General features: G+C 41.1%; 1 protein-coding gene across 1 annotated transcript in view; it reads right to left on the bottom strand.

Moving 5' to 3' along the window:
* The window catches only part of prss12 (serine protease 12), a 143187-nt gene that overhangs the window by 54106 nt on the left and 67767 nt on the right, over positions 1 to 21314 (bottom strand). Inside the window, exons 5-8 of the mRNA XM_060828008.1 lie at positions 6282 to 6460; positions 5229 to 5370; positions 2534 to 2736; positions 2142 to 2283 (exon numbers count right to left, since the gene is read on the bottom strand). Of these exons, the coding sequence (XP_060683991.1) occupies positions 2142 to 2283; positions 2534 to 2736; positions 5229 to 5370; positions 6282 to 6460 (666 nt within the window). The remainder of the gene's footprint in view (positions 1 to 2141; positions 2284 to 2533; positions 2737 to 5228; positions 5371 to 6281; positions 6461 to 21314) is intronic.

Here is a 21314-nt window from a genome sequence, read left to right as displayed (position 1 = left end):
CTAATGGAAAATCCAAGTGAATAATCTTTAGATTCTAGAACATAGAATATAGAACAATACAGCACAGAACAGGCCCAACGGCCCACGATGTTGTGCCAAACATCTATCCTAGATTAAGCACCCATCCATGTACCTATCCAATTGCCGCTTAAAGGTCGCCAATGATTCTGACTCTACCACTCCCATGGGCAGCGCATTCCATGCCCCCACCACTCTCTGGGTAAAGAACCCACCCCTGACATCTCCCCTATACCTTCCACCCTTCACCTTAAATTTATGTCCCCTTGTAACACTCTGTTGTACCCGGAGAAAAAGTTTCTGACTGTCTACTCTATCTATTCCTCTGATCATCTTATAAACCTCTATCAAGTCACCCCTCATCCTTCGCCGTTCCAACGGGAAAAGGCCGAGAACTCTCAACCTATCCTCGTACGACCTATTCTCCATTCCAGGCAACATCCTGGTAAATCTTCTCTGCACCCTCTCCAAAGCTTCCACATCTTTCCTAAAGTGAGGCGACCAGAACTGCACACAGTACTCCAAATGTGGCCTAACCAAAGTCCTGTACAGCTGCAACATCACTTCACGACTCTTGAATTCAATCCCTCTGCTAATGAACGCTAATACACCATAGGCCTTCTTACAAGCTCTATCCACCTGAGTGGCAACTTTCAAAGATCTATGTACATAGACCCCAAGATCCCTCTGTTCCTCCACCTGACTAAGAACCCTACCATTAACCCTGTATTCCGCATTCTCATTTGTCCTTCCAAAATGGACAACCTCACACTTGGCAGGGTTGAACTCCATCTGCCACTCCTCAGCCCAGCTCTGCATCATATCTAAGTCCCTTTGCAGCCGACAACAGCCCTCCTCACTGTCCACAACTCCACCAATCTTCATATCATCTGAAAATTTACTGACCCACCCTTTGACTCCCTCATCCAAGTCATTAATAAAAATTACAAACAGCAGAGGACCCAGAACTGATCCCTGCGGAACTCCACTTGTAACTGGGCTCCAGGCTGAATATTTACCATCTACCACCACTCTCTGACTTCGACCGGTTAGCCAGTTCTCTATCCAATTAGCCAAATTTCCCTCTATCCCATGCCTCCTGACTTTCCGCATAAGCCTACCACGGGGCACCTTATCAAATGCCTTACTAAAATCCATGTACACTATATCCACTGCTCTACCCTCATCCACATGCTTGGTCACCTCCTCAAAGAATTCAATAAGACTTGTAAGGCAAGACCTACCCTTCACAAATCCGTGCTGGCTGTCCCTAATCAAGCAGTGTCTTTCCAGATACTCATAAATCGTATCCCTCAGTACCCTTTCCATTATTTTGCCTACCACAGAAGTAAGACTAACTGGCCTGTAATTTCCGGGGTTATCCCTATTCCCTTTTTTGAACAGGGGCACAACATTCGCTACTCTCCAGTCCCCTGGTACCACCTCCGTTGACAGTGAAGACGAAAAGATCATTGCCAACAGTACTGCAATTTCCTCTCTTGCTTCCCACATAATCCTAGGATATATCCCGTCAGGCCCGGGGGACTTGTCTATCCTCAAGTTGTTCAAAATGTCCAACACATCTTCCTTCCTAACAAGTATCTCTTCTAGCTTACCAGTCCATTTCACACTCTCCTCTTCAACAATACGGTCCCTCTCGTTCGTAAATACTGAAGAAAAGTACTCATTCAAGACCTCGCCTATCTCTTCTGACTCAATACACAATCTCCCACTACTGTCCTTGATCGGACCTACCCTCGTTCTCGTCATTCTCATGGTGTTTCTTTACATTTAATATTTAATAAAATGTAAAGTTAAAGGTATGCTGTTGCATTATTTCAGCATTTATCAATATTGTGCTATACCTTCGTGAACAGTCTAAACGCACACTAGTTTTTGTTCAATATTAGCCTATTTTCCATTAGGTATAGCAATTTGAATACCCCACCTGGAATCCCAAGAGGAGAAAATGTAATGTCTGAAAAAAGAATCTGGCAGTCATTAATTTAAATGACTGAACATTGTGCTTGAATTTATTATTTAAACAGCTAGATAGGGGAATAAACGTTTTTAATGATACAGTAAGCTACACCACACCTGCACCTGATCTAACATTCACTTACTCATATCCCAGCTGATGGCAGACAACAGTGGCATCCTCATCAGTCCATCCATCATCACAAATAGTTCCCCACTGGCCATTGATAAAAATTTCAACGCGTCCCTCTTTCTTATTTTCTCCATCCATCAATCTGATAGGGGGACCTGGTGGGTGGAAAAATAATATATAATCTTTTCTTTTAATGCTCTATTTGTCCAAAATTCCAACGGAACCAGGAAAAATGCCCAGTGGAATTTCCCAATGGGTACCAGAATAGGGTGGAACACTGTTTCACTTTAGTTTTGTTCCCGCTGGACTGAGTGCAAATCCTTACATTTACAGTTGTGAGGCCTCAATGGAACTCTTATCGTCTGAAGGACACAACCAGTCCTGCACGTCTTGACCATCACTTACCGAAAAGGATTCCCTGGATGTCATTCGCAGCATTATGTGTACAAATGACAGTCACATCCTCGTGGTGGCTGCAATCGTGCTTTCCCCATTCGCTTCTTGGGCAAAAAGACAGTGACGACTCCTGACCTGAACAGCGGACGTCATCCAAGTAAATCGGCCCAGAGCCTCCTTCAAACCGTCTTTCTGGGGGATTCTGTGCATATCTGTCAGAGGGGGAGAAAAGCACAACAGTCGAAGCAACAAATACCTGCTAAAATATTTAGAATTGAAGTAATTATGAACTCGCTGACTAACAGGGACCTCATCAATTAGCTGCAAATATTGAAAATCCTAGAAAGCAGTTCCTTGTAAGTTTTGCATGAACGATGTTTTCCACTAGTAGCCTGAAGTCAACAAGTAAACTCTATAGGAATCAGAGTAGGCCAGTTAGCCCTTGGGCCCGGCTTGTCATTTTCTATGATTCTAGCTGATGCTAATACTTGACAAGCCAGATCCCAGAGTGGCATTTGACTTGATAGACCAGAAAGTGTTTTTCATTTTGCTTATTAGGAAAGTCAATCACTAATAATACTCACAAGAGGCTGCCGATGTAATTTTAAAAACAAACAGAAGAGAAGATGATACTAAAGAAGAGTATGAAACAATATTGTATGCAAGAAGAATGATCTCTTGAAAATATCATAAATAAAGATTCAACCCTTTTATATCCCCAGCAAAAACCTCATTGAAGGATCAGGCCAACTTCATGCTAAAGCTTCTTGCTCAGCTGGCATGGCAGGAACTAGTTTTCATTAGATTGTATCTTACAGACAATGTACCAGACAACACCTTCACTTTCCCTGATGAGGTAACACCACAGTGATATACAGTCAGGAGAGAGCTGTTTGGGAGTTCTTGGCATTTAGTCCAGTCATTGAGTCAAGTCATTGAGTCAAACATGGGGAAGGGAACCTCATGCTGGTCACCATATACTGCCACCCACCCTTCTGCTGCTGATGCCAGTACTAACCCATGTTGAATAAGAAACACTGAGATATTAAGACAGCAGAATATACAATGGGTAGGGGACTTCAATGTGGACCACCAAGAGTTGCTTGGCAGCACCTCTACTAATGGAGTTGATTGTATCCTAAAAGGAGGGAAACTAATATTCAATCTCATTCTCACCAATCTGCCTGGCACAGGTGTATCCATCTATGATAATATCTATACAAGTGACTATCACAATCTTTACAGAGAAAGAGCTTACCCTCACATTGACCTATCCTCCACTGTGCTCTATGAAACTATCATCATGCTAAAACAGATGGATTTTGAACAGATCAAGTGACTTGAAACTGGGCATTATTGATCGGAAGCAAAATTGTGCTCCAATACAATCTGTAACCTTATGGCACAGCATATCCTCCCTCTACTACTAACATCAAGCCAGGAGGTTAAATTTCATTCAATGAAGAACATAGGAGGGATGAAGAATACCTAAAAATGAGTCGTAACCTGGTGAAGCTACAAAGCAGGACCATTTCCATGGCAAACAGCATAAACTGCAAACGGAAAACAGGGCTAATTGATTCTGCAAGCAAAGGATCAGATCTAAGCACTGCAGTCTGTTCAATTCAGTTGTAAATAGTGGTGGACAATTCAACAGCTGACTGGAGGAAGCCCCATAAGTATCCTCAACTTCTATGATGTGGGAGTCCAACACACAGGACAACAATCTTCAGCCAGAAATGCCAAGTGGTTGGTCTATCTCAGCAACCTCTAGAGGTCTTTGGCATCTTTGGACAGCTTGATAACTCAGCTCACATTTTTCTACATCTAATACTACCTTTCGCTTCTTTCCCATCACTGCTGCCCTCCTCCCCCATCTACATTACTTTGTAGTCTCTTTATATCTGCAAGACTTAATTTTCTACTAAGCTTTGTGTCATGAGCAATTGCGAATTCATTATCCTTCATGTCCTCATCTAAGTTGTTCATATGGTTTGGAAATAACCGAGGCTCAGATATTGATCTTTGAGATGCCCGAGTACTTGGAACCTGCCAATCTAGCAGCGGCCCATTCCTTTCTGTTTTCTGCCTTTTAACCAATCCTACATCCATGACTACTATGTCATCCCCAATCCATGATGTTTAATATTGTGCAATTATCTTCTGTGCAGCATCTTTCCAAATGTCTTTTGAAAATTCAAGGTTGTTTACTTTACTTTTGGAATCCTTAGTGGCATTTTATGCACCATAAAATGGTACTAAAATCACACTTTAGTCACATTTATATCCACACACAATTCATATCTCTCATCAAGATAAAACACAAGATCACCACACAAGTCACATTCCCAGTCGTTAAAAAGCCCAAAAAGATGTGACTTTTGCACTGCATTCCCCCAATATTTGACCTAACCCTGCTATAAAAATGATTGTATCAATTATCATTTAACTCAGTAACCTTAGCTATTGCAGTTAACTTATTTTAATCAACATTTCTTTCAAATCTAACATCCCTGTTAAGTAATCCTCCCCATGTTGCCTTATCCAATATTCCATGCAGTAAAGCAAATGGTGATTTCACACTGAATTAGTTTTTTTATAAGACGTCATAGCTTCAACTGGCTTTAATTTTATCTCTTAATTTCTCATTCTCATGTTTCTTTGATTTGATAAACAAGCTGAAGATAAAAAGCTCCTTAGGTACCTGAATCCCAGTTGCCTGCAAACAACTTGAGCATTCTGCTCTGTCCAACCATCATCGCAGACAGTTCCCCACTTGTCACCGTAGTACACCTCAAGTCGTCCTTCATGGCTACCCTTCCCTCCGACCAGACGCACAGCACCATCTGAACAATACAAAGGGCTCGAGTGAGGATATCTGATAACACTATAGTAAAGATCAAAGCATCCAGTTGTTTTTAAGTGTAACTTAATTAAATAGAAAACTAGAATTCTTTTCAAAACTTATGCTAATAATTATTAGTTTAACACAGCTGTGGTACAGATTAAATATTAAAATACTACAAGTAAATGTATGCAATGCTGTCAGTTATAAAACTGTAATTTTTCTGAAACAAAAATTGTTGCAATTTATGCATTTCATTACTTCAGTTTGAAAGGTCTCCAAATGACCATTGGAAACAGATGTTGCAAGCACATAGGGCCTATCTATTACGTTTGAGAACTTTTATTACTTAGTGCCTGGAGAATTGATGCCCTGCATATTTGCGATTAATAAACTCAAGTACATCTATTCCCCCTCCACCGACAGCACAAGAACAAAACTAAGTGTAGCTGCACCTTTGCAAAGCATTTCACACAGGAAAAGTTATAAATAATCGAACATTGTGTACTGAGAATCAGAGTGCACCGAATATTAACTCATTTTGAAAGCTGCTGTAGGACCCTTTACAATCACAAGAAACTAATCAGTTTCTTCTTTTGAAAGTGCAAAATCCAGGAATAAAACCAAATTTGCAAAACGTCAGTCGGAAATCCTCCAACCATTTTCTCAGTCCTTCTGTGCAGAAACCAAGGAAATATATTAAGGATGCTGAGGCACAATTTTCCATCATTATCATTAAAACTTTGTTATTGCACCATAGTTACTGATTTTGTTCTTTAATATATGCCAAATTATTACAATTTACTAACTGAAATGAAGCTTTAGACTGCTATACAATATCATACCCATTCACTTCAATATGCACTTTTTAGAATTACTTATGTTAAAAACTGTTTGATTTTGTGTACTTACTCCTGAGAGGGTTGCAGGAAACACCTGCATCTTCCTTGTGCCCACAGTTGTGGTCACCCCATAAGCTTTTGGGACACTGGTCTATGGAGAGTTCATTCCCTGTGCACTGCACATCATCCAGTAATATGGGGCCAGAACCTTCTCCAAAATAGGCCAGTGGCTGTGCCTTTGCTGGACTACTGTGGGGTGGAAGAAAAAGGCAAATAAATATTTAAAACCCATGCCATGTTTCACTGTTAGCTTTATCTGCGACCACTTACCCTGACGACTACGGGACATTATAGTGACAGATCAACTTTTGCTGGTCTCCATTCTAATCATACAGCTGTCAATCCAAACCTAGAGACTGCAACCTATTTTGGATGTAGAATTAGCATAAACTGCAACAGTGAGGAAGAACTGGGCACAGCAAGCTGTTCCTCCAAAAAACATGTATCTGGTATTAGAAGACTGTGGTTGAATGCTGGCTTTTGAGATTTTGTCGTGTACTATATTATAGAATATACCGTAGGAGTTCCAATATGTTGTGCTGTATTTGAACTCCTGATTGGAAACTTTCACTCTCAAACATGCTGTGAAAATGTCACTGTCAATATTAATAAAAGATTAACAGGCTAGATATTCACATTGGTCTTCCCTTTGTACTCACTTACAGAGCACCATCAACAAAACCTATCACTAGGTTATCGCCTATATCCCCAGAGAGTTATCTGCTTCCCCTCTCAGTCAGAAAGGCTTCTGTGCCATTGAGGGGCTTATGGACTTTTGCCATTACTCCAGTGTCTCCCACTATTAGTCCCTGAGAGCCTCCAGACCAGCAGCAGTGGGGGTGCAATTTATGTTATTTTGGTGGGGACATCCCTGTATTTATGGTAGGAATCTGTGAGAACACCAAGGAATTTCAGAAAATTTTAGTGTAAGAAATTCAAGAAAATACATTAAAAGTTGGAAATATCATCTCATAAAACATTATGGTACCTGCAGAAAAGAAAATCCATATGCTTAGGTCTGATAGGTCTACAAATGAAACAAACTATTGTGTAGATTCACTGCTGTTATCATGTGGCATTATTGAAATCAGTGATGGATGTGATAAGATTTTATGATTACCCATGTCCAACACCATGTTAGGAACTGAAGTTAAATCATTCACTGATTCTGCTCTATAAACATTCATTCATGATATTTTCCATCATGAAACTACCTGTCTAAATAAAAGGACCTTCACTGGAAACAAATGTTTATTCATCCACCAGACAACATCAGATTTATGTAGCATAAGACATTGGAATATTCTTAGACAGTAATACATCAGAGAGATTCAGACAGCATTATAAGATAAAAATAACAAATGTTTGAGTGGTTCTGACAGCAGGTATGGACAGAGAACAAAAATTAACATTTCAGCTCTGGGATCAGCATTCTGATGAAAGATCATGGATCTGACAAAAACAACTCTGTTCCTTTCCTCCACAAAGGCTGTCAGATCTGCCGAGTATTTGTTCCTTGTCTATTTCTCAACATTTGAACTATTTTACTTTTGAAACACTTGAGTAGTTTGACTTTGATTATTTTACAATTCCAGGGAAACATTTCAGGTCAGACAAGTGATAGAAAGAAGATTGGAGACTCTACCATCACCATTCAAAGCTATGACATTTAAAAGTATATGTTACCCCAACCACCTTGGACCCCTTGGTTTGGGAGGCGGGGGGAATGTGTGCAGTCGACTAAATAGCTGACATGACCATCTTGAGTATCCACCTTAAACGTTGCTTTGCTGTGCAATAAATACACCTTTCTTGAGCATCAACTCCCAAAGTGGGCCTTGAATGGGCCACTTCTGGTTCAGAGACATGGACACCACCACTGTGCCACAAGACCTCTTATTACTCTTAATAACTTCAATAACTCCCACTCACTCTAAGACTATAATTCTATATAACATAGATTAGAAGACACCATCCTTAAAAGGCTGTCAATCACCATCAATTGGCAACATGCTGCTGGCCAGCAAGAATCCTTTAACATTCCTTCGGGGAAACAGTGACATAGTCGTATTGTCACTGGACCAGTAATCCAGAGACATATTGCTCTGGGACATTGGTTCAAATCTCACCATGGTGGATGGTGACATACGAATCAATGAAAATTAGAAATTAAAAGCTGGCCCAACGGTGAACTTACAACTATTATTGATTGTTGCGAAACAAAACTGGATCACTAATGTCCTAAAGGGAAGGAAATCTACCATCCTTACCTGGTCTGTCCTATATGTAACACCAGGTATAAAAGCAGGGTTTTAATTGGCCCTAGCAAGCTAGTCAGTTCAAGTTGCAAAGAATGCTGGCCTCACCAGCAACATCCACATCCCATGAATAGAGGGCAGGTTTGCAATGCAGAGTGACACCAACAGTGTGCATTCAATCCCTGTATTGGCTAAGGCTCCTATGAAGGACTGTCCTTCTCAGCCTTTCCCCTCACTGCAAGTTGTTTCTCTCTAATGAGAGTGCAGCCCCATAGTCCAGGAGGATCCCAGCAACTTTACATTTCCCTTTAAGAATTTAATAAATTTTCTTCTTCTAAACACAGGAGAAGACAGTCTCCTCAACATCTCTTCCTAGGACAGACTCACCATCCCAGGAAGCAGTCTGGTGAACCTCCGCTGCACTTCCTCTTTGGCAGGCATATCCTTCCTTAGGCAAGGGGACAAGAACTGCACACACTTCTCCAGGTGCCACCTCCATGTGATTGAAATAAAATTTCTTGGCAATAGCACTCAAATCCTTTTCTAATGAAAGTTAATATATCATTTGCCTTCTGAACGGATGCGTTGGTGTCTAAAGTTCTGCCCATTTTTTGTTGGGGAGGAGGAATGTTTTTTATGTGTAAAACAGGCTTTTGGCAGGATTCTACCAGTAATGGGAAATCAACTACTGCCAGGATAGAAAAGATGAAAATAAGGATTGGCTCCTTCAGCAGCCAAATCTCAATAATAAGACTACTTTCTCCAAACATTTTCTCAGTTTAGTAATTACCGCGAGTCCATGGTGCACCATGAGCCCTTTTCTGTCTGTAAATAGTGTTAACTATGATGGTGGAGACTGGAAATGATATCCTGTTATGTGGATATCTGTGACTTACACCTCAGTACTTGGACAGGGAGGGGATTTATCTTTCACCAGATTTGTATTCATTCCCCCTGTTTACATCTCTTGGTGTGGGACCCAGAATACTGGAGGGAAGTGAACAAGAGATTGCAGAGGCACTTACTGTCACTTTCCAAAATAAATTGTTTCCAAAATGGGAAAACCAATAAGCTGGGACATTATCAACCCTACAAGTAAAAATTGGATAAGATTCATTATCACGCTTTATACACTATCACAGAGTCAAAATCTGTCCCACAGAATCTACAGTTAAACAGTATATGTGAATTCTCAAAAGGAATTTGATAAGATGCCGTATTACAGACTTAAGGCTGGAATTTCCTGTGGAACCTGATATTTTTATAATGTTAAATTTAAAGAAAAGACCCTCCTTGGGGATTACTCAGATGTATAGCTACTTTTTCCTACAATGAAATATTTTTCCAAGTATCATTCCATTCTGAACAGATGGAAAAGTTGAAAGATAAAACCCATATTTTCCTGAATGTAATTCATTGCCATTGCCTGTTCTGTTAAAGTACTCAGCTGACACAAGGGAATCAGAATTATACTATTATTTCAGTGATATGTGTGTGTGTGTTTAAAACTTTGTACGAAGCATTTTTCTATCCATTCACATTGTTAAACACTAGTGCTATATGTTAGCCTGGTTATTTTGTTCATTAGGAATTAACTAAACTGTGAACTATGCTTTCCACCATATACAACAATCTTGAATCTTAGGGGCAAGTGGTTGAAAAGACAGCTCTGTTTCTGACTCTATTGCACAGATGCCCTCCTATTGCTAAAGCTGAAGAGTGTGATTCACATGCACCATTCATGATCCACTTGATTATTCGCATGATGTGGTTCAGTAAGGCAGACCTCTGAGAATATCTTTCAACATCCCCCACCCTGTCCCCAAAGACAGAACGAACTACCGCATCAGTGTGCAGCCTTCCATTTAACAGGTCAGCTGAGAACTGCTAAAACTCACCACAGAAACAAGGTCAGTTTCAAATTAGTCACAGCCGGGAGCTGAATTCACAAATCTCTGAATTAATCATTCAAAACGGTCTGCTCCAGCAATCATTGTTTGAACAAACTCCCCAAGACAATTCATACATTGTTCTGAGGAATAGCAAACATGGGAACAAGGACCATCAGTAGGCAGTCGATGCACAGACAGCACAAAAAGTTCCTGTAGTACACCTTCTGGTTGCTGGGGACACACCAGTACTGGGAGCAATGGTCACTCTTAAAATAAACAGTAAATGCAGGAAAACTGAGCAGGTCTGGCAGCATCTGTGGAGAGAAAGCAGAGTTAACATCCTATAATTTCTGAAGAAAAGTCACTGCACTAAAAACAGTAACTCTACTTTCTCTCCTCAGCTGCTGCCAGACCTACTGAGCTTCTTCAGTAATTCCTGTTTCTGTTTGAGAGCTTCAATATCCACAGTTCATTTTTTCCCTTAAGAAATAATATAAAGGGTGTTTAAACTGTGAGAGCTGGGAGGCGGTGACAGGATGACGATGCTTAGAAAAGCGGATCCTGTGATTTTACACTGTTTGCCACTGGTTTTACCATCTTTACCAGCATGTGGGACTGGATAAAGGGTTTTGAGGCAGTTCACTGCCGCCAATGCTTGTTTGTCTTTGCATAGACTTTGGCCATTCTAGGAATCTGTTTTATTATTGCATTTTGCATTGCTATTTTCTAAAGAACAAATCCCTAATCTCTTCAATCTTTCCTGCTGCGTACCACCTTGCACTTCTTGTATTATCCCTGTGAAGCATTTCTTTGCAGTTTCTCTGAATTCTCTATAACAATGTGGAGAACGGACCTGGGTACAATATTCTAAATGTTATCTAACCAAGAGAGGATGTGAGTTTAACATCAATTCCCTGGTTTTTAATTCTGTCCTTCTTGGTGTGCATTATTTATTGTCTTGTTAATCTGCATAGCTGTTTTTAGTGTTTTGTGCATCTGTAACCTAAAATCCATTTGCATGTTGACATTATTCAGATCCTTTCCATGGAATATTTGTCTAGAAATGTCCTTGTAGCTGATCCCACTCTATTATCATAACACTGGGAGAAGTGCAGAGTGTTTACTTATGTAAAGATGGTTGCCACTGCACTTCAAGTGAATACTTGGCCGGCTCTAATGGGCTTATGGTTATGCAGGAAATGAAAGTTCATTTTTATTCATTTATTATTCAACTGGCGCAGTTTCATCACAAATGCATCATTTGCTTTTATTGTATCCACCTGTACACTTTTAATACAGACACCAACTTCTTTACTTATATTCAAGTTAAAAAGAAAAACTTACTGAGGAATTTACCAGAAGCCGTTGAAGTACAGTAAGTGTAAGGGGGCTGCTGCCCTGCATTTGCTTCCTTACCCAGACAGACAGAGAGCAAATAGACCTGCATGGACTACAGAGAGTAAATGTTCAGGCAATCTAGAGAAGTTTCACTCATCTGGTCCCAGGTCTAGAGGGACTGAGTTATGAGGAGATGTTTAAACAGGTTGGTCTGTATTCATTGGAGTTTTGAAGTATGAGAGAAAACCTTAAGGAAACATGCAAGATCCTAAGGGGACTTAGGGTAAATGTGGAAAGGTTGTCATCCCTTGTGGAAGAGCCTAGAACAAAGGGCAAGTTTCAGAATAAAGGGCCATTACCCTTTTAAGACAGAGATGTAGAGGATTTTCTTTGCTCTGAAAGTGTAGTGAATTTGTGAAATTCTTTGCTGCGAAGGTCTATCGAGGCAGGGCTGTTAAGATTATTCAAGGCTGCAATAGACAGATTTTTTAAACAGTAAGGAAAGTAAAGGTTACAAGTAAAAGGCAGGAAAGTGAAGTTAAAATTATCAGATCAGCCATGAAGTTATTGAATGGTGGAGCAGACTCAATGGGTTAAGTGGCCTACTTCTGCTGCTACAAACGAAGAGCATTGGGTTATATTTTTGTCTTCAGCTATCAGAGCAGATCATCTCCACCACAAACAAAAACAGAAAGTGCTGGAAAACCTCAGCAAATCTGGCAGCATCTGTGGAGAGAAATCAGAGATAATGTTTTGAGTCGAGTGACCCTTCCTCAGAACTGATGGTAGCTAGGAAAATGTCGGTTTATATGCAGAAGGGGGAAGGTGGGGGGAGGGGGTAAGGAGTAAACGATAGGTGGGGAATGGAGCCCAAAGAGAGAGATTTGGACAGACAAAGGAGTGGATAGTGATCTGACTAGGAGGGTGAACAGCTATTAATGGATAGCAAACCATCTGTCCATTGTGTAATTCACCCATATTTCATCCCATTAATTTGAAATGAGTAAATTCTACAACAATGGCAAAAGCAACTTGCAATTACATACTTTATTTACATACTGCTTTTAATGTAGAAAAAATTTCCAAGGTGTGGATCTCAGAATAAAACCAGACGTTGATCAGTTGGGCTGATGGGCCAGGGGGTAGCAAGTGGAGTTTAATTTAGATAAATGTGAGGTGCTGCATTTTGAAAAGGCAAATCAGAGCAGGACTTCTACATTTAATGGTAAGGTCCTGGGGAGTATTGCTGACCAAAGAGACCTTGGAATGCAGGTTCATAGTTCCTTGAAGGAGGAGTGGCAAATAAACAGGGTAGTGAAGGTGGTGATTGGAACGCTTGCCTTTATTGGTCAGTGCATTCAGTATAGGTGTTGGGATGTCAAGTTGAGGCTGTACAGGATATCGGTTAGACCACTTTTGGAATACTGCATTCAATTCTGGTCTCCCCGCTATAGGAAATATGTTGTTAAACTCTGAAAGGGTGCAGAAAAGATTGACAAAGATGTTGCCAGATTGGAGGGTGTGAACCATAGGGAGAGGCTGAATAGACTGAGGCTATTTTCCCTGGAGCTTTGGAGGCTTAGGGGTGACTTTATCAAGGTTTATAAAAACATGAGGGGCATGACTAGGGTGAACAGCCACGGTCTTTTTCCCAGGGTAGGGGAGTCCAAAACTAGAGGGCATAGGTTTAAGGTGAGATGGGGAAGATTTAAAAGGGACTTAAGGGACAAGTGTTTCACGCAGAAGGTAGTGTGTCAATGAGCTGCCAGAGGCAGTGGTGGAGACTAGTACAATTACAGCAGTTAAAAGGCATCTGAATGGATACATGAAGAGAAAGGGTTTAGAGGGACATGGGCTAAATACTGGAAAATGGGACTAGATTTATTTAGGATATCTTGTCAGCATGGGCGAGTTGGATCAAAGAGTCTATTTCTGTGCTGTACACCTCTGTGACTCTATGATTGCAGGAGTGTTATCAAGCAAATTTGACACTGAGCTAAGGTGACATTAAAACAAAGGATAGGAAGGAATGATGTAAGAAAGGATAAGTGGGCGGAGAGAGTTTTAGGGAGGGAATTCCAGCGTTTAGGGTTTTCTGCCAAATTACTGGTCATGTGATGATGATGATTAAAAAAAAATAGCCCAATATTTTTTGAGTGGGTGCTGTCTTTCACTGAACAACATTTAATAACTGTTGTAACATGAAAAGTTAACAGATTCCTTGTCAAATGAATAAAAGTATGAAGAAAATAACATCATTTTCCTCCTAGAAATAAAACTGGTCATACTCTTTAATTTTAGAAAAATGTATTTACATAGTGCATTTGTCATAATGAAAATGTCTCAAGGTACTTGCCGGGAGCGAACAGAATCTGATGTCGAGCCTTGTCAAGAAAATCATAGGACAACAGCCAAAAACTTGGTAAAAGGAACTGGTCTTTGGAGTAACTTTCAAGTGATTGGAGAGATGCAGAGAATTGTTGAGAAAATCTACAAAGTTGGCAGTTGACCAACCAAAATTGGCTATATTTCTTAAAAACGAGTACAAAATGTCACCATAAAAAGACTGTTATCAGGCAGAGATTAATGTAGCACCAAACAAAGGATCAGATTGGGCCAAATTACTGAGGCTCCACTGAGCCCAAAGCTTCAGCGCTGTGTGTTCCCTTTTGGGTTTATTCATCTGCATTCAAGGTGATGCCATATTGGTGAGGGTGTTGAGGAGTTGCCAAAAACTTTACAAATTTGGCAGATCATGATGTCAACCAGTGTATAATACATACTTAATTTCCTAATGCTAACTTTGACCTGAATGTTTCAGCCAAATCTTCTATTCATCTCACGTAGCTGTACATACTTTCAATGGCATGAAGAACCCCTCAGCTTCATTCTATTTAAAGGGATTATCAATAACGTTTAGATAAGTTGCTGATTGATTTCTCCTGGTTTTTATAGGATCAGTAGAAGTGTTTTGTGATTTAGACTGCTACTGTACAGGGAGTGATGTGCATGATGAACAACTTTGTTTTCACTTCAAGGCTACTGTTCAGAACACTTGTTTCCAGTTATGACTGTTGTAGAGCCATCTGGTCTGTCTGCAAACTCAACAGTGAGATTGAGCACAGCCAACGCAGAATACACTGCTCAAAGGGAGGAGGGGAGAACGAGCAGAATGGCTCTCAGTTGGAGGCCATATCCAACCAAGATCTTTAGGAAACAATATTATTGCTTCATAATAATGTGAGATGTCACAGTTTTATGAAAGATGATTTGACTGAGCACTGCTACCTTTTGCAGATAGACCTGCAGCCTCAGAGCAGGATGAGGAGAGTATTGTCAAGTAGATGTAAAGGTGGCTGTGACCAGCAAGCTGTTTGTGTCACAATCCTTTCAGCTGGAGGTGGTGAAGTCCTTAACATCTCAATTGCTACAATAGTGATCTCACTGATGTAACAGAAGAAGGGTATGTATTAGAGAAGCAGGAGGAATATGTTTGTGGCTTTACCAAGATAGCAGGTTTCATCACAGTGCAGGATGTCACTGATTGCAAATGTTTGTGAAATGCAGATAGAACATAGAACATAGAACAATACAGCACAGAACAGGCCCTTCGGCCCACAATGTTGTGCCGAACATTTGTCCTAGCTTAAGCACCTATCCATGTACCTATCCAATTTCTCGCTTAAAGGTCACCAATGATTCTAACTCTGCCACTCCCACAGGCAGTGCATTCCATGCCCCACCACTCTCTGGGTAAAGAACCTTGACATGCCCCCCCATACCTTCCACTCTTCACCTTAAACTTATGTCCCCTTGTAACACTCTGTTGTACCCGGGGAAAAAGTCTCTGACTGTATACTCTATCTATTCCCCTGATCATCTTATAAACCTCTATCAAATCACCCCTCATCCTTCGCCGTTCCAATGAGAAAAGGCCTAGCACTCTCAACCTATCCTCGTACGACCTACTCTCCATTCCAGGCAACATCCTGGTAAATCTCCTCTGCACGCTCTCCAAAGCTTCCACATCTTTCCTAAAGTGAGGCAACCAGAACTGCACACAGTACTCCAAATGCAGCATTACCAAGGTCCTGTACAGCTGCAACATCACCTCACGACTCTTGAATTCAATCCTTCTGCTCATGAATGCTAATACACCGTAGGCCTTCTTACAAGCTCTATCCACCTGAGTGGCAATTTCAAAGAGCTACGAACATAGATCCCAAGATCCCTCTGCTCCTCCACCTTACTAAGAATCCTACCGTTAACCCTGTATTCTGCATTCTTATTTGTCCTTCCAAAATGGACAGCCTCACACTTGACAGGGTTGAACTCCATCTGCCACTCCTCAGCCCAGCTCTGCATCATATCTAAGTCCCTTTACAACTGACAACAGCCCTCCTCACTATCCACAACTCCACCAATCTTCGTATCATCTACAAATTTACTGACCCACCCTTTGACTCCCTCTTCCAAGTCATTAATAAAAATTACAAACAGCAGAGGACCCAGAACTGATCCCTGCAGAACTTCACTTGTAACTGGGCTCCAGGCTGAATATTTACCATCTACCACCACTCTCTGACTTCGACCAGTTAGCCAGTTCTCTATCCAACTGGCCAAATTTCCTACTATCCCATGCCTCCTGACTTTCCGCATAAGCCTACCATAGGGAACCTTATCAAATGTCTTACTAAAATCCATGTAACTACATCCACTGCTCTACCCTCATCCACATGCTTGGTCACCTCCTTAAATAATTCAATAAGACTTGTAAGGCAAGACCTACCCCTCACAAATCCGTGCTGGCTATCCCTAATCAAGCAGTGTCTTTCCAGGTACTCATACATCCTATCCCTCAGTACCCTTTCCATTACTTTATCTACCACCGAAGTAAGACTAACTGGCCTGTAATTCCCAGGGTTATCCCTATTCCATTTTTTGAACAGGGGCACAACATTCGCCATTCTCCAAGCCCCTGGTACCACCCCCGTTGGACTTGCTGAGTTTCCCGAGCAACTTCTTTTTTTTTATTTCTGCTGGGAGTTATCTGTTGAAAATGAAATGGCAGAAGTAATCTCTGCCCACTACATACTTCATTTTGCCCTGAATGCCTCTCATTAAAGATATAGCAGAGTGGGGATTCTACTAAAACTGCAGTTCTTATTACTCGTGCTCTCTAATATTGGTAAAAGTATTCCACTCACTGGATGTGCAGTTGTTGTGTGACCATTATGCAAGTGAATGGGAACCATTGCATAAAGCCAGAGAATAGCTCCACTTACCTGTAAAATAAGAACAAGTTAGGGTTTGGGCTACCTTTTTAATATATTTAGAGGAAGTTTGGGTCTGGTCCATAATACTGCATCCTGGTCCTCAGGATTATATTTCTGGTATTAACCTCTCATTGTCTTGTCTGAGTTTGGTGGTTGGTCCTCCTAGTCCCCAGTGGGTAAGGACCTCTCCCCTTTTATTCACCACCAGCATCAAGGATTCCAATACTATGTTAGAGAACATTGAAATCTGCTTTCTGCCAAGTCACTTGGGCAATGCATTTTGCTACGTTCTTCATCTAAAATGCACTTCCCTTTAAAAGGCTGCCCATTTAAAAAGCATGAGTTTGAGTTGATGACAGTGTTTTGCACCTCCGCACTTTCTACTCAGATATACAGTAGAGTCTTAGTACTGCACACATGCTGTGATTGTCCAGATAAGCAAGAAGCACAACATTTGCTTGTTCCATCTTTCAAAAGAAACAAGTAAGGCTTAAACAGTACCTGTGCCCAGCTTAATTCAATTTGTTTCCCTAAATATTAAAATTCTGTGTAAATCAAGACATTTTCATACAATTATTGTTTTAGCAAAGATTCAAGTCCAGGAATTGAAACCTGCATTCATTTTACACCTTAAATACAGCAAACAATATCCCCAGTGTGTCACCGGGTTGATGCTGAATTAAGAATGATGAAACCTAGACAATAAGGTATGTTTCAAAATAAAGGGGAAGTGGCAGAGAAAAAGAATGTAAGGGGGATATTTTGAAGAGTGGGATCTCTAGACTGAAGAAATGACCAGCAATGATTTGAAAACTGGATTATTTGAAGGGGTCCTGAACTGCTTTGGATGTTGAAAAGCAGAGGAATAAGGGCCATGTCAGGATTTAAACATGAAGATAACTTTGAGACTTTGGAGCAGTGTGCCAGATTAAGATAGGAGATAACTTTAGAGAGATGAATAAAAGCCAGTCTCTATGACAAAGTGGATCTAGGGTTGGAAGCTCATTGTTAAGGCTGGAGTATTGTGTGAAACTTATAAAACACTGCAATAGAAACAGTATTAAAGGCATGAAAAAGTTAAAGATGGACTTATTGAAATGACCCAGTGCTGATAGTGTATGGTTATGTTGAAAAATTTGAAAATCAAGGGTTATCTGCACTGGATCAGAGAAGATTAGTGGGAATTGAATAGGAACATGAAAACATTTGAGAGAATAAATAGTGAAAGATTATCTCCACTGACCATGAAGAGGTTTCACAGGGATCTAAACTCACATTAATACCAGAAATCTGAAAGTGGGAAGTTAGGAGAACATTTGACCCTGAAACAGTTTCGTAGAATACAAAATGTCTAACCACAAGTGACTATTGAAACTGAATCATTTATCACAGTTAAGAGGAAGTTTCTTAAGCACTTAAAGGTGAAAGATATTAAAGGATATAGCTGTAATGCAAGAAAATTAGGTCGGACCCATTACAGAGCTATTATCATTGCAATGGTAAACTGAAATGTTTTCATTATTTACAATCTGTAATCTTACATATGCTTCTTCATCAGAATGAAACTGCTTGGATAGTACTTTTAGAGAGCATGAGTAATGAGAACTGCAGTTTTAGTAGAATCCCCACTCTGCTATATCTTTAATGAGGGGCATTCAGGGCAAAATGAAGTATGTAGTGGGCAGAGATCACTTCTGCCATTTCATTTTCAACAGATAACTCCCAGCAGAAATAAAAAAAAAGTTACTCAGGAAACTCAGCAAGTCCGGCAGCATCTGTGGAGAGAGAAACAGAGTTAGTGTTCCAGGTCCAATATGCTTTTTCTTCTATCTTCACAGATGCTGCCAGATCAGTTGAGTTTCTCCAGCACTTTAATCCAAAGGCTATTGAAATTCATGGACCCCTCATAATTATTTCCCTTTAAGTGACATGTTAAATAAGTTTTTCTGAAGAAGGGCTCATGCCCGAAACGTCGATTCTCCTGCTCCTTGGATACTGTCTGACCTGCTGCGCTTTTCCAGCAACACATTTTCAGCTCTGATCTCCAGCATATGCAGTCCCCACTTTCTCCTGTTAAATAAGTTTAACTTGCACTGGATGTAAATCTTTGGTCCCATTCACCAGCATAATTAGCACCTCCCTCACAGCTAATGCCTGACAAATGAACTGAGCTGTACCATTCTGGCTACATTTTCACCAGTTATTTAATCAGGACTGGGTATGAACATCGTTCGCTTTCAGTCGTCACTTCAGGCTCTGTTCAAAAATCAAAAGTTGATATGGCCTTTTCAGGAAAGGGCACTGAAGTTGCAATGCACAATAATCCTACAACTGGTGGAAGGAGTGCTGATAGTGGAGTCAGAAGCCGATCTGTAGTCCCCAGCAATAGAAGTACGCAGCCATTCATCAACCATGCTGCAATCACTGGGAAAGCACTGACTGAGAGTACTAGAACAGATCAAGGCACATACCATACAGGTGTAAGGAGAATGCATAAGATTTTGAATGTGGGGTTTAGATTAGAGTGGTGCTGGAAAATCACAGCAGGTCAGGCAGCATCCCAGGAGCAGGAAGATCGATGTTTCGGGCAAAAGCCCTTCATCAGGAATGGAGGCAGGGAGCCTCCAGGTGCAGCTCCTACCTTCCCCCCCTCCCCCCCACTTATCTCTCCACCCTGGAGGCTCCCTGCCTCCAATCCTGATGAAGGGCTTTTGCTCAAAAAAAACATCGATTTTCCTGTTCCTCAGATGCGGCCTGACCTGCTGTGCTTTTCCAGCACCACTCAAATCTAAACTCTGGTTTTCAGCATCTGCAGTCCTCACTTTTGCCTGTAAGATTTTGAATGGCTTGTGGTAACAGAAGCATTGTGGGATAAAGGTGGCATGAAATCCTGTTTTGTGCTGTCTTTTATTTCATGAATTGGGACAAGGGGACATTGTGATCACCTGTACCAAATGAATGGAAAGGTCAAGAAGTGGGAGTAGGGTGACCTAAGGACTTGCTCATGGAAACCAGAATCCAATGATTTGTACATGAGCACCTGGACCAGATGTTTGAATCCTGAATGTCGGATCCCTTCCTCATCTTCCCACTCCTCATCTTCCTCCTCTTTAATGTGGTGGACAAGGACCTGGTAGAGTGGGCTTCACGATTATCAGGCTTGATGGGATGGCTCAGAAACCACGAATTGTGAGACATGCTCGAATGAGAATTAAAGGATTCCACTCTAGTGGTCCAGATAATGGAAATATTGTCTGTGGATGCTGATGGCCTGTTCTCCTTGATACAGCTTATTATGAGAGCATTATCCATTTCTGGGCAGTTTGTGGAAGGAAGTGATTAGGAACTTAGAGTAGCTATATCCTATTGGCTTGCAGATTGCAGGAACAGCTGACAATGATATAATGAATACCATACAGGCAAAGCAGACATTTTTGAGCACAATAGTTTGTGCATAGTTGCACACCTCTTGCGAGATTAACAAACGATATTCTTTGCTGTTGAGTTGCTGTCTCCACAGAGGCATAATATGTAGGTCAATGGCTTCCAGCTACATGGAGAGTCCTATTAATCTAACAAGACCATGTGCCTGGACCTCCTGCTTCACTTTGCTTACAGACTGAGGAACAATGTTCTTTTTCCTTGTTATGATGTGGAGGTGCCTGTGTTGGACTGGGGTGGACAAGGTCAGAAGTCACAGGACACCAGGTTACAGTCCAACAGGCTTATTTGAAATCACAAGTTTTTGGAGCGCTGCTTCGACAAAGGAGCAGCACTATGAAAGCTTGTGATTTCAAAGAAATCTGTTGGACAATAACCTGGTGTCATGTGACTTCTGAGCTATTCCTTATGTACAAGGCCTCACTGATCCCCGTGATGTAGTGGTGATATCACTGGCTCCAGACTGGAAGATCATTGTACCTTGAAACCGAGGGGTGAAATGAGATAGATGTCACTGCCAATGTCATCGCTACTCTGCTCTGAAGCTTTCAATCTACTCCAAAGAGGTGGCACTTTTCAGCGTCTAACTGCTTGGTGAAGCATAGTCACTGGCTGAAATTAAGGTAGGAGAAGTGCTCCCTAAAGATCATCTGATTTTTGTTCAGGGTTCTCCCTGCTTTCTTTCTCTGAACAGCTTCTCCTTACTATTGCCTCTGTTCAGCCACAATCTCAAGAGGCACTGCCATGTTGCTTCCAAAGTTATGATCCCTTGCAACTGTAAATCCACAGCACTCCCTCCAAGAGTCCAGCACCACTAACGTCAGGCTGAACGCCTCCA

Source organism: Hemiscyllium ocellatum, chromosome 1 (assembly GCF_020745735.1).
Source record: "Hemiscyllium ocellatum isolate sHemOce1 chromosome 1, sHemOce1.pat.X.cur, whole genome shotgun sequence".
NCBI classification, from domain to species: Eukaryota; Metazoa; Chordata; class Chondrichthyes; order Orectolobiformes; family Hemiscylliidae; genus Hemiscyllium; species Hemiscyllium ocellatum.
This window is presented reverse-complemented; position numbering and strand designations above follow the sequence as displayed.